This window comes from Cherax quadricarinatus, chromosome 49, assembly GCF_038502225.1.
Source record: "Cherax quadricarinatus isolate ZL_2023a chromosome 49, ASM3850222v1, whole genome shotgun sequence".
NCBI classification, from domain to species: domain Eukaryota; kingdom Metazoa; phylum Arthropoda; class Malacostraca; order Decapoda; family Parastacidae; genus Cherax; species Cherax quadricarinatus.
Window position 1 is genome coordinate 26,329,533 of NC_091340.1, and position 15,287 is coordinate 26,344,819.

The 15,287-nt window shown below is 41.8% G+C and overlaps 1 protein-coding gene across 6 annotated transcripts in view; it reads right to left on the reverse strand.

The window, feature by feature from the left end:
* Window positions 1-6,648: 6,648 nt before the first annotated feature.
* LOC128697053 (major facilitator superfamily domain-containing protein 8) overlaps window positions 6,649-15,287 on the reverse strand; it is a 90,757-nt gene continuing 82,118 nt past the window's right edge. For 3 of the 6 annotated variants that reach the window (XM_070095307.1, XM_070095305.1, XM_070095306.1), the window contains exon 8: window positions 6,649-7,958. In XM_070095307.1, coding sequence (XP_069951408.1) covers window positions 7,050-7,958 — 909 coding nt within the window. In that variant the 3' untranslated portion in view covers window positions 6,649-7,049. The remainder of the gene's footprint in view (window positions 7,959-15,287) is intronic. The other 3 variants (XM_053788573.2, XM_053788574.2, XM_070095308.1) reach the window with 1 other exon arrangement.

Here is a 15,287-nt window from a genome sequence, read left to right on the forward strand (position 1 = left end):
GACTGCCAGGGGTCTGTTGGTAATCCCCCTTATGTATGCTGGGAGGCAGTTGAACAGTCTCGGGCCCCTGACACTTATTGTATGGTCTCTTAACGTGCTAGTGACACCCCTGCTTTTCATTGGGGGGATGTTGCATCGTCTGCCAAGTCTTTTGCTTTCGTAGTGAGTGATTTTCGTGTGCAAGTTTGGTACTAGTCTCTCTAGGATTTTCTAGGTGTATATAATCATGTATCTCTCCCGCCTACGTTCCAGGGAATACAGGTTTAGGAACCTCAAGCGCTCCCAGTAATTGAGGTGTTTTATCTCCGTTATGTGCGCCGTAAAGGTTCTCTGTACATTTTCTAGGTCAGCAATTTTACCTGCCTTGAAAGGTGCTGTTAGCGTGCAGCAATATTCCAGCCTAGATAGAACAAGTGACCTGAAGAGTGTCATCATGGGCTTGGCCTCCCTAGTTTTGAAGGTTTTCATTATCCATCCTGTCATTTTTCTAGCAGATGCGATTGATACAATGTTATGGTCCTTGAAGGTGAGATCCTCCGACATGATCACTCCCAGGTCTTTGACGTTGGTGTTTCGCTCTATTTTGTGGCCAGAATTTGTTTTGTACTCTGATGAAGATTTAATTTCCTCGTGTTTACCATATCTGAGTAATTGAAATTTCTCATCGTTGAATTTCATATTGTTTTCTGCAGCCCACTGAGAAATTTGGTTGATGTCCGCCTGGAGCCTTGCAGTGTCTGCAATGGAAGACACTGTCATGCAGATTCGGGTGTCATCACTGTGCTGTGGCTGACATCCTTGTCTATGTCGGATATGAGGATGAGGAACAAGATGAGAGCGAGTACTGTGCCTTGTGGAACAAAGCTTTTCACCGTAGCTGCCTCGGACTTTACTCTGTTGATTACTACTCTCTGTGTTCTGTTAGTGAGGAAATTATAGATCCATCGACCGACTTTTCCTGTTATTCCTTTAGCACGCATTTTGTGCGCTATTACGCCATGGCGACACTTGTCGAAGGCTTTTGCAAAGTCTGTATATATTACATCTGCATTCTTTTCGTCTTCTAGTGCATCTAGGACCTTGTCGTAGTGATCCAATAGTTGAGACAGACAAGAGCGACCTGTTCTAAACCCATGTTGCCCTGAGTTGTGTAACTGATGGGTTTCTAGATGGGTGGTGATCTAGCTTCTTAGGACTCTTTCAAAGATTTTTATGATATGGGATGTTAGTGCTATCGGTCTGTAGTTCATTGTTGTTGCTTTACTGCCCCCTTTGTGGAGTGGGGCTGTGTCTGTTGTTTTTAGTAACTGTGGGACGACCCCCGTGTCCATGCTCCCTCTCCATAGGATGGTAAAGGCTCGTGATAGGGGCTTTTTGCAGTTCTTGATGAACACGGAGTTCCATGAGTCTGGCCCTGGGGCAGAGTGCATGGGCATGTCATTTATCGCCTGTTCGAAGTCATTTGGCGTCAGGATAACATCGGATAGGCTTGTGTTAACCAAATTTTGTGGCTCTCTCATAAAAAATTCATTTTGATATTCGCCTCTCAGTCTGGTTAGCGGCTTGCTAAAAACTGAGTCATATTGGGACTTGAGTAGCTAACTCAATTCCTTGCTGTCATCTGTGTAGGACCCATCTTGTTTAAGTGGTGCCCCATTACTGGACGTTGTTCTCGACTTTGATTTGGCATAGGAAAAGAAATACTTTGGATTTCTTTCGATTTCATTTATGGCTTTTAGTTCTTCCCTCGATTCCTGACTCCTATAAGATTCCTTTAGCTTGAGTTCGATGCTTGCTATTTCTCTGACCAGTGTCTCCCTACGCATTTCAGATATATTGACCTCTTTTAGCCACTCTGTTATTCTTTTCCATCGCCTGTAAAGGGAGCGCCTGTCTCTTTCTATTTTACATCTACTCTTCCTTTTTCTTAGAGGAATAAGCCTTGTGCATACATCGAGTGCCACCAAGTTAATCTGTTCTAGGCATAAGTTGGGGTCTGTGTTGCTTAGTATATCTTCCCAGCTTATATCGGTTAGGACTTGGTTTACTTGGTCCCACTTTATGTTTTTGTTATTGAAGTTGAATTTGGTGAATGCTCCCTCGTGACTAATCTCATTATGTCGGTCTGGGGCTCCGCGCATACATGTCTGAACCTCAATTATGTTGTGATCTGAGTATATTGTTTTTGATGTGGTGACATTTCTTATCAGATCATCATTGTTAGTGCAGATGAGGTCTAGTGTATTCTCCAGTCTAGTAGGCTCTATTATTTGCTGGTTTAAATTGAATTTTGTGCAGAGATTTAAAAGCTCGTGTGAGTGTGAGTTTTCATCAGAGTTGCCTCCTGGTGTTATTACTGCAACAATATTATTTGCTATATTCCTCCATTTTAGGTGCCTTAAGTTGAAATCCCCCAGGAGCAAGATGTTGGGTGCAGGAGCTGGAAGATTTTCCAGATAGTGGTCAATTTTTAACAGCTGTTCCTGGAATTGCTGGGATGTTGCATCCGGAGGCTTGTAGACTACCACAATGACTAGGTTTTGGTTCTCGACCTTTACTGCTAAAACTTCCACTACATCATTTGAGGCATTTAGCAGTTCTGTGCAAACAAGTGACTCTGCAATGTACAGGCCAACCCCCCCCTTTTGCCTGTTTACTCTGTCACATCTGTATAGGTTGTAACCTGGGATCCATATTTCGTTGTCCAAGTGATCCTTCATGTGGGTCTCAGTGAAAGCCGCGAACATTGCCTTTGCCTCTGCAAGCAGTCCACGGATGAAAGGTATTTTGTTGTTTGTTGCTGGCTTTAGACCCTGTATATTTGCAAAGAAGAATGTCATCGGACTGGTGGTATTGTTGGTACTGGGGGGGGGGGATTTTTTCTCCGGCATTAGTATCTGTATCTGTTGGTTTGGAGTGGAGGCTATCGACTGTGGTTCCACTCCAGGAATGACTGGATTTGGTGTACGATTTCTGCCATTTCCTACCAGTTTTTTTTCGTTCCTGGCACTAAAAAACCTCTCCCTCTTGAGTGGCTGTGGCTACCCAGGTTCTCCCATGGCCTGGATGTTTTGTATCTTTTTGTACCCTTTAGATGGTGTGCCTGTCAATTTAAGTTATAGCACAGTCTTTCCTGTACTGAAGAGGTACACATTTCAGGGTGAAAAAGCTTACAGGAAGGGAGTTTGCATTTTCCTGTTGTCATAAGGGCATGGCATTTTCTAGGGTGGTCATAGTTGCACGTCCCGTCTGTTTTTCCAGATTTCCTATGTCTGCAGATACCAAGTGCATAGTATGTGCACAGGCTTGGTTTCCATTTGCCTTGGATTTCTGTGACTGTATTCCCTGTTGGTGCACGTTTCCCTGTCTTATTCCTATCCTCCCTAGCACCAACAATGGAGCTCCCACCAGTTGTTTTTGGTAATATATCCTCACTATAGCTAGTGGAGTCCTCTTGTTTGCTATTTCCTGTGGTATTTCTAGTTTGCAATATTGGTTTTATCTTATCTTTGACTACACTTGTTTCCCCACTACGGCTCCTGTCCCCCTCCTGTCTCCAGCTTCACCATTACTGTCTCCCAGGACAGCACCTCCAGCTTCACCATTACTGTCTCCCAGGACAGCACCTCCAGCTTCACCATTACTGTCTCCCAGGACAGCACCTCCAGCTTCACCATTACTGTCTCCCAGGACAGCACCTCCAGCTTCACCATTACTGTCTCCCAGGACAGCACCTCCAGCTTCACCATTACTGTCTCCCAGGACAGCACCTCCAGCTTCACCATTACTGAGGTAATCTGCATTGCTAGCTTTTAGTTCCTGCATTTCTTGAGTTATGTGAAAATTTGTCTGGACTGCCTCCAAGTGAGTCACCTACCCTGGCAAGCTCTGTTGACACCAAGCTCTGAGGTCGGTACCTCAGCCTCACAAGTGCCTTATAGGACAGATTTTCATAAATGACTGAAGTTGCAAGAAACTCGCCTACATGCACGTATAAAGGACTAACTTACTTGGTGTTGCAGCATATATCCTGATCTTCAACCTCCCTAAGCTTAGCCCCTTTGGACTTCCCCTCAGAAACCACTTGCAACCGGGAGCCTTAATCCTGCAATATTCAATTGTTATTAGTGACCTGCCTTCTCCTCAGAAATTCTTATATCCAAGGGGGTGTGTATCCCCTAGTACGACTATGCAGACACAGACACTAGCTTCTAGGTAGACAAGAGACACTGGTACATACTGGGCATACACTGCTGGCTGCACACAGGCCCACAGTTCAACTCACAATTTTCCCCAGACACTGGCCAGAATCCTACGAGAAAAAGTGGAGGTCTTGTCTTACTGTATGGGCCTGACAGAGGAGGTCATCTACAGTACATCGAGGTGCCTCTACCAGATTTCCCCAGGTCTCATATGCGAAGACACGTGGGGGGCGCCGTCTGCCGATCATGGCACGTGTTGTCCAGGTGATGTCTGGTCTGAGAAGAATGAGCTGGTCTCTTCCAGACCCATGCCTCGTCATTCAAACTAGGGCTGCCAGTTCTCCCTAGCTAACTTAACCTAGTGCTTGCCTACATTATTGGCCTATTACTACCTATGTTAAGGTCTTAGGTCTACATTATTATTATCTTCAGTTGCCTCAATAATCCTAATATTAGTGTACAAACAGTAAACCTACCTACTTCTTCCCTGAAGGGTAAATCTATAAATTAATAAGTGCCTACCATCCATCCGCGCCAACTCAGGAGAGAATGTTTGTATTTAGGGTTGGGTGTAAGGGCCACCCAGCTCAGCCGTTCCATAACGGCCATGCTGGGACCCCTTTGTATGCTGTATCTGTCCTGTGGAACTTTAGGGACCAAATAAATTTCCACAAGTTAGTTTGGTGATCGTTTGGTTCTGAATCGTAAGGAGTTTAGCTATTTCTGGGTCGGTGATCTTCTTGACATCAAATCCTGGGAAGGAGTTATCTTGGACTGTGGCGGCGGCCATGTTTGTTGTTGTTTGTCGTGTGTTGTGGTGCCGGTGGGTGAGGAGGGTTGTGTCCTGGCTGCCAGCACCACAAGTTTTCCTCATGTTATTACTGGTTTCACCTTTGATGTTAGGAGTCCTTAGCTGGTTACTGGATCTTCTTTTATTGCTCTGACCCTTGTCCATTGGCTGTGGCTTCGAGTGAATAGTAGGCGATGGGTGGTGGGCGAATGTTGTGGAGTATTACTTCAGTGGCAGCGGGGTAGGTGGTAATGCGAGTCCTATTAGTTGGTAATTTGTGTACTTTTGGGTGATTTCTGCAGTTGATTTATATCATTCTGGGTATCCACACATGTTAGTGTTATTTGGGTCTTGATTAGGCCATCACTGGGCTGCTGGGAACCTCAGGTAGAAGTAAAAATAGAGGACAAGGTTCCTGTTGCCGGTGCCGCTGCCGTGTCCGTCCGTTGATGGATGGACATAAGTAAGTAAGTAAGTTTATTCAGGTATACACAAATACAGTTACATAGAATTATCATACATAGCAGCATATGTATAGAGAACCTAGGATAACCCAAAAAAGTCAGACAGAGTGACAACCGGTGTAAGGAAACACGTTCAATGTTTACACCCCTTCGCCGGGAATCGAACCCGATTTCTCACCGTGTGAAGTGAGAGCATTTGCCACCAGCTCACGGTGCACCAGAATGCTTAGTGAAGGCTCAACAAACAAGCTCGGTGTGAAAGACATTTGATGCTCATAGACATGATGACCAAAGCTAGTGAACAAAACTTGCATAGTTTACCATACACTTACCTTCACTGAGAGGTTACTTACGTAGATCATTGTACATAGTGTACTCAAGCTACCTGAAGATGTGAGTCTTACTTGTACTTGCAAGAGTTGTCCTACAAAACAATGACGGTGTTGCATAACCATTGTTCATTGTACGACTTTTTTGCAAATGCAAAAAGCTTTGAGACAATCAAGAACATGTATAAAGGACTGAAAAGGATCAGTAAATTCTGTGAGTAAATTGTAATTCTCTGTTCTTTATATATGGTAATAAATGCTCGTATTTCAACACGTTCTCTTCTATTCACATCTATTTTGTTTCTTCCTTGAATAATCACAGTTAAAGGTCTCAAAAGAATACAAATAGTCTTACAGGAAATTTTGTGAGGAATACAAAAATCTTGTCAGATTTGGTATAGCTATAATGAAAAGTACAAAAAATTATTTAGTTCAAAACTAGCCACTTCACTTATAAGACAAATCAAAATGGCAGCCTATAAAATTTATGCCCAGGATGCCACATGTCTACCCAGGATTTTACCCATCCTTTAATCATGCCATAACAGGATCTGAAGGAATATATATATATATATATATATATATATATATATATATATATATATATATATATATATATATATATATATATATATATATATATATATATATATATATATATATATATGTGCAAGACAACCACTCTGAAAGAATAGAGAAATTCCAAGTGCTTTCGTGACTACTCACATTAATAATGTGAGTAGTCACGAAAGCGCTTGGAATTTCTCTATTCTTTCAGAGTGGTTGTCTTGCATATTTTGAAATCACCTGTTCACTGTGATCTTATTGCATATATATATATATATATATATATATATATATATATATATATATATATATATATATATATATATAAACACACACAGAGATGTCGGAATGGTGTTCTTAGGTATACGGGCGAATGACGAACCTAAGAACAATATTCCGACATCTAAATAAAGAGTTATTCAGGACCCTGTACACTGTGTACAGTGTACAGTTGGAAGTTGAAGACTCAGATGAATCACAGGGATGTTAGGAAGTATTTTTTCAGCCACAGAGTTGTCAGGAAGTGGAATAGTCTGGGTAGTGATGTAGTGGAGGTAGGATCCATACATATCTTTAAGAGGAGGTAAGATAAAGCTCATAGAGCCTGAAGAGTGACCGAGTAGCGGCCAGTGTAGAGGTGGGGCCAGGAGCTGTGACTCAACCTCTGCAACCACAACTAGGCCAGTACACACCCACACTAGCTGGAGTGTTCTGGAGATGCTGGTCCGTCATAAGCATTAATTTCCCTATTTGGCAACTTCATTGGAATTAAACGACGATATAGAAGTGCCAGTTCAACAAGTGCCACTGCGTTAATCAAGGAGAGTATCCCGAAGCACCATCTGGTGCCAAACTCCTCGTATATGTAGGTGACAATGATAGGGCCGATTATACGGGAAATGCTGCCAGCGGTTCCTACAACACCCATCCAAAGTCCCTGGGGCCTGGGGCCAAGGATTTTAGAGAATATACCCAGTAGAATGCCCTGTGCTACCGGGAAACCCACTATGGCAATGATGAAGGCGATAATAAGCTGAATTCCCGGTAACTGGGGAGTGTTGTAGCACCATTCCTGGATGGGAGGACAGCCCTCTGAACAGTGTTCGTCATCATCGGCATCGTCAGCTAACATTCCCGCTTGGTACTGACTCAGCTGCTGCATCTGCACTGTCTGGGTGGTGGACGGAACAGCATCTGTCACATTAACCTGGTCACAGTGCTGCATGGGGATGACGCCATGGCCCCATGGGATGAAGAGGAAGAGACCCACCATCATAGGCAACAATCCTAGAAGCAAGGCGAGCAACCTCTCGTCGAACTTCCTGGATAATACACCACTTAAAAAGTACATAATGATGTTCAACACTCCAGCGACACTCACAGCAATCGCCATCCCGACCATGGCCCTGTTCTCCGACCAGGCATACTGGTCCATCACCAGAGGGATGAGTATAGCCTCCATTAATACGGCGATGAATGTGATAGCAAATCGGGCGTAGAGGATACCAGCGATAGGTCGGTAATCAGGACTAGGCAGCTTCACCTGGTTCTCGGGCCCATTAGACGAGGTCATGAAGTCTTTCTCATTCTTGGAGATGTTGTGCTCCTGCGGATCAGAGCATTGGAAAAATATTTTACATAACATTAAAGAGAATTTACAAGAGAAAGAAGACTTGCATAGTTAAACCAGCCAGATGACAGCAACTTAGCCATGATCTGAGTAGATGGCAGCAACGTATGTAATATAAAGTAAAGGATTCCTGTCATGTTTGAAGAGAGAGGACCCAGTTATGTTTCTTTCCATGATGGAACTATTGGGTACAGTGATCTGGGCGGCAGCCCACCCTGATGAGTGATTGCACAAGCTGACATGGTTAAACATTGCATTCGACACTTGGCGTGTCCTGAGTACTGGTGTTGGGATAATCTGGTCTCTAGAAGTGTACCTGTCTGACCAATGTATGGGAGTGGGCAAAGAGTGCATGGGACCTTGAAAATATCACACACATTATTAGGCAGTGTGTATATATATATATATATATATATATATATATATATATATATATATATATATATATATATATATATATATATATATATATATGTATATGTATGTATATATATATATATATATATATATATATATATATATATATATATATATATATATATAAATACATAAATATATATATATATATATATATATATATATATATATATATGTATATATATATATATATATATATATATATATATATATATATATATATATATATATATATATATATATATATATATATATATATATATATATATATATATATATATATATGTCGTGCCGAATATGTAAAACTAGTCAATTAGCAAGAACTCTTTTAAAATTAAGTCCTTTCTAAAAATTTCTCTTATACGTTTAAAGATATGTTTTTTCATTAATGTTAATGTAAAAATGTATAATTTTGCACCAAAAGGAACTTAGAAAACTTACCTAACCTTATTATAACAAGAACAATTTATTTTAGCCTAACCCAACTAAATATATTTTAGATTTGTTTACAATAATTTTATACTAAACAAACACAGTGAAATATATTTTTTTTCGTTAGGTTCAGAATGATTTTGGCGAAATTATTGCATACACAAATTTTCATTTGTCCAATATGGCAAGATGAACGTTGCTATTTAAGCCAAGATCGCAAGTTCTGCCTATTCGGCACGACATATATATATATATATATATATATATATATATATATATATATATATATATATATATATATATATATATATATATATATATATATATATATATATATATATATATGTATTTTATATATTATATATATATATTATATACAGTGGACCCTCGACCAGCAATGTCATCGATTAACGATAAATCTGACTAGCGATACATTTTATCGCAAAAATTTTGCCTCGATTAGCGCTAAAAAACTCGACCAACACTATTCCTTCCGTCTGAGACGCGTCCACTTCTGGCCAACGTTTACAAGCCAGCCAGCCACCGCGGTCGCTTCCAAGCATACAATCGGAACATTTCATATTATCACAGCCTTTTTAGTGATTGCACCTGCAAAATAAGTCACCATGGGCCCCAAGAAAGCTTCTAGTGCCAACCCTACAGCAAAAAGGGTGAGAATTACTATGGATATGAAGAAAGAGATCATTGCTATGTATGAAAGTGGAGTGCATGTCTCTGAGCTGGCCAGGCTGTACACAAAACCCCAATCAACCATCGCTACTATTGTGGCCAAGAAAACGGCAATCAAGGAAGCTGTTCTTGCCAAAGGTGCAACTATGTTTTCGAAACTGAGATCGCAAGTGATAGAAGATGTTGAGAGACTGTTATTGGTATGGATAAACGAAAAACAGATAGCAGGAGATAGCATCTCTCAAGCGATCATATGTGAAAAGGCTAGGAAGTTGCATGACTATTTAATTAGAAAAATGCCAGCAACTAGTGGTGATGTGAGTGAATTTAAGGCCAGCAAAGGTTGGTTTGAGAGATTTAAGAATCGTAGTGGCATATATAGTGTGATAAGGCATGGTGAGGCTGCCAGTTCGGACCAAAAAACAGCTGAAAAATATGTGCAGGAATTCAAGGAGTACATAGACAGTGAAGAACTGAAACCTGAACAAGTGTTTAATGGTGACACTGACAATGTTGTGAAACACGTTAGGAATGTCATAAAGGAACGGGAGGTACAGGCCTCTATGGGCAGATATGTTGTGCGACAGAGGTCCAGTGACTCTCAAGCTGGTCCTAGTGGCATTAAAAGAAGGGAAGTAACCCCGAAAAAGGACTTGCCACCTCAAGTCCTAATGGAAGGGGATTCCCCTTCTAAACACTAAGACCATCAACACACTCCCCTCTTCCCATCCCATCAATCATCACCAGATCTTCAATAAAGGTAAGTGTCATGTAACTGTGCATGTCTTCTTCAGTTTGTGTGTATTAAAATTAATATTTCATGTGTTAATTTTTGTTTTCAATACTTTTGGGTGTCTTGCACGGATTAATTTGATTTCCATTATTTCTTATGGGGAAAATTAACTTGACGAACGATTATTTTGACTAACGATGAGCTCTCAGGAACGGATTAATAGCGTTAGTCGAGGGTCCACTGTACATATATATATATATATATATATATATATATATATATATATATATATATATATATATATATATATATATATATATATATATATATATATATATATATATATCAATAACAACACTGCACTGGCCAAGGACTCGAATCCATGCTGCTTTGGCCTGCCTCATGGTGGGCGAAAACTCATGACACCCTTATCCACTGGACCATACGATCCTTAAGAGTAGCACATCCAGCGGAACTGGATGTTGTACTCTCTACCCAAGGACACATGATGGTGTGGCAAGTGCAGTGTTGTTATTGTTCAATACCACTTGTTCGTGGTCACAATAATATAAAATACTCTCGTTGAACCAGTACAACAAACAGGGACTAGAATGAAATTAACCTAGAGTCAGCCACACCATCGTGTGTCCTTGGGTAAAACTGGTCAATTAACAAGAATTCATTTAAAATGCCTGCAAGGAAAAATGTATTGGTGAAACCATACCCCAACAACTTTCACAATTACTAACACAACATCTACCACCCCAACAACTATCCCAACATCTACCACAACAACTACCACAACTACTACCACAACAACTACCACCCTAACAACTACCACAACTACCACAATAACTATCACAGCAACAACCACAGCGACTACCACAACAACTACCACAACTAGTACGACAAAAACTACCACAACAACTACCATAACTACTACCACAACAACTACCACAATAACTATCACAGCAACTACCACAACAACTGCCACCACAACTACCACAACAACTACCACAACAACTAACACAACTACTACTACTACTAAAACTACCAAAACAACTATCGCAACAACTTCCACAACAACTACTACAACAACCACAACTACTAATGCAACAACAACCACAGTAACTACGACCACAACTACCACAACAACTTCCACAACAACGGCCACAACCACTATCACAACTATCACAATAACTACCACAACAACTACCACATCTACCACAACAACTATCACAACAACTACAACAACAACTATCACAACAAATCCAAATCCAGTCATTCCTGGAGTGGAACCACAGTCGATGGCCTCCAAACCAACAGATACAGATACTAATGCCGGAAAAAGAGCCCCCTCAATACCACCAATACCACCAGTCCGATGACATTCTTCTTTGCAAATATACGTGGTCTAAAGCCAGAACGAACAACAAAATACCTTTCATCCGTGAACTGCTTGCAGAGGCAAATGCAATGCTCGCGGCTTACACAGAGACTCACATAAAGGATCACTTGGACAACGAAATATGGATCCAAGGTTAAAACATATACAGATGCGACAGAGTGAACAAGCAAAAAAAAAAGGAGGGGGGGTTAGCCTGTATATCGCAGAGTCACTTGTTTTCACAGAACTGCTTATTGCCTCAAATGATGTAGTGGAAGTTTTAGCAGTAAAGATCGAGAACCAAAACTTAGTCATTGTGGTAATCTAGCAGTTCCAGGAACAGCTGTTAAAAATTGACCACTGTCTGGAAAATCTGCCAGCTCCTGCCTCCAACATCTTGCTCCTGGGGGATTTCAACTTAAGGCACCTAAAATGGAGGAATATAACAAATAATGTTGTTGCAGTAATAACACCAGGAGGCAGCTCTTACAAGAACTCACACACACACGAGCTTTTAAATCTCTGCTCAAAATTCAACTTAAACCAGCAAATAATAGAGCCTACTAGACTGAAGAATACACTGGACCTCATCTTCACTAACAATGATGATCTGATAAGAAATGTCACCATATCAAAAACAATATACTCAGATCACAACATAATTGAGGTTCAGACATGTATGCGCGGAGCCCCAGACCGACATAATGAGATTAGTCATGAGGGAGCATTCACCAAATTCAACTTCAATAACAAAAACAAAGTGGGACCAAGTAAACCAAGTCATAACCGATATAAGCTGGGAAGATAGACTAAGCAACACAGACCCCAACTTATGCCTAGAACAGATTAACTTGGTGGCACTCGATGTAAGCTCAAGGCTTATTCCTTTAAGAAAAAGGAGGAGCAGATGTAAAATAGAAAGAGACAGGCGCTCGGTTTATAGGCGACGAAAAAGAATAACAGATAGGCTAAAAGAGGCCAATATATCTGAAATGCATAGGGAGTCAATGGTCAGAGAAATAGCGAACATCGAACTTACCTGGAGTTTACCTGGAGAGAGTTCCGGGGGTCAACGCCCCCGCGGCCCGGTCTGAGACCAGGCCTCCTGGTGGATCAGAGCCTGATCAACCAGGCTGTTGCTGCTGGCTGCACGCAAACCAACATACGAGCCACAGCCCGGCTGATCCGGAACTGACTTTAGGTGCTTGTCCAGTGCCAGCTTGAAGACTGCCAGGGGTCTGTTGGTAATCCCCCTTATGTGTGCTGGGAGGCAGTTGAACAGTCTCGGGCCCCTGACACTTATTGTATGGTCTCTTAACGTGCTAGTGACACCCCTGCTTTTCATTGGGGGGATGGTGCATCGTCTGCCAAGTCTTTTGCTTTCGTAGTGGGTGATTTTCGTGTGCAAGTTCGGTACTAGTCACTCTAGGATTTTCCAGGAATCTTATAAGAGTCAGGAATCGAGGGAAGAACTAAAAGCCATAAATGAAATCGAAAGAAACCCAAAGTATTTCTTCTCCTATGCCAAATCAAAGTCGAGAACAACGTCCAGTATTGGGCCCTTACTTAAACAAGATGGGTCCTACACAGATGACAGCAAGGAAATGAGTGAACTACTCAAGTCCCAATATGACTCAGTTTTTAGCAAGCCGCTAACCAGACTGAGAGTCGAAGATCAAAATTAATTTTTTATGAGAGAGCCACAGAATCTGGTTAACACAAGCCTATCTGATGTTATCCTGGCGCAAAATGACTTCGAACAGGCGATAAGTGACATGCCCATACACTCTGCCCCAGGGCCAGACTCATGGAACTCCGTATTCATCAAGAACTGCAAGAAGCCCCTATCACGAGCTTTTACCATCCTATGGATAGGGAGCATGGACACTGGGGTCGTCCCACAGTTACTAAAAACAACAGACAGCCCCACTCCATAAAGGGGGCAGTAAAGCAATAGCAAAGAACTACAGACCGATAACACTAACATCCCATATCATAAAACTCTTTAAAAGGGTCCTAAGAAGTAAGATTGCCACCCATCTAGAAACCCATCAGTTACACAACCCAGGGCAACATGAGTTTAGAGCAGGTCACTCCTGTCTGTCTCAACTATTGGATCACTACGACAAGGTCCTAGATGCACTAGAAGACAAAAAGAATGCAGATGTAATATATACAGACTGCAAAAGCCTTCGACAAGTGTGACCATGGCGTAATAGCGCACAAAATGCGTGCTAAAGGAATAACAGGAAAAGTTGGTAGATGGATCTATAATTTCCTCACAAACAGAACACAAAGAGTAGTAGTCAACACAGTAAAGTCTGAGGCAGCTATGGTGAAAAGCTCTGTTCCACAAGGCACAGTACTCGCTCCCATCTTGTTCCTCATCCTCATATCTGACATAGACAAGGATGCCAGCCACAGCACCGTGTCTTCCTTTGCAGATGACACCCGAATCTGCATGACAGTGTCTTCCATTGTAGACACTGCAAGGCTCCAGATGGACATCAACCAAATCTTTCAATGGGCTGCAGAAAACAATATGAAGTTCAACGATGAGAAATTTTAATTAATCCGATATGGTAAACACGAGGAAATCAATACTTCATCAGAGTACAAAACAAATTCTGGCCACAAAATAGAGCGAAAAACCAACGTCAAAGACCTGGGAGTGATCATGTCGGAGGATCTCACCTTCAAGGCAGGTGAAATTGCTGACCTAGAAAATGCACAGAGAACCTTCACAGTGCACATAACGGAGATAAAACACCTCAATTACTGGGAGCACTTAAAGTTCCTGAACCTGTATTCCCTGGAATGCAGGCGGGAGAGATACATGATTACATACACCTGGAAAATCCTAGAGGGACTAGTACCGAACTTGCACACGAAAATCACTCACAACGAAAGCAAAAGACTTGGCAGACGATACAACATCCCCCCAATGAAAAGCAAGGTCACTAGCACGTTAAGAGACAATACAATAAGTGTCAGGGTCCCGAGACTGTTCAACTGCCTCCCAGCATACATAAGGGGGATTACCAACAGACCCTTGGCAGTCTTCAAGCTGGCACTGGACAAGCACCTAAAGCCGGTACCTGACCAGCAGGGCTGTGGCTCGTACGTTGGATTGCGTGCAGCCAGCAGTAACAGCCTCGTTACCAGATCAGGCTCTGATCCACCAGGAGGCCTGGTCACAGACCGGGCCGCGGGGGCGTTGACCACCGGAACTCTCTCCAGGTAAACAACTACCATAACAACTACCACAACAACTACCACAACTACTACCACAACTACTACCACAACTACCACAAGAACTACCACAACAACTACCACAACTACTACCACAACAACTACCACAACGACTATCACAACAGATACCACAACAACTACCACAACAACTACCACAACAACTACCACAACAGCTACCATAACAACTACCACAACAACTACCACAACTACTACCACAACAACTACCACAACTACCTCAACAACACAACAACTATCACAATTACCACAACAACTGCCATAACTACCCCAATAACTGCCACAGCAACTATCACAACAACTGCCACGACAACTACCACAACAGCTACCACAACAAGTACCACAACTACTACCACAACAACTACCACAACTACCACCA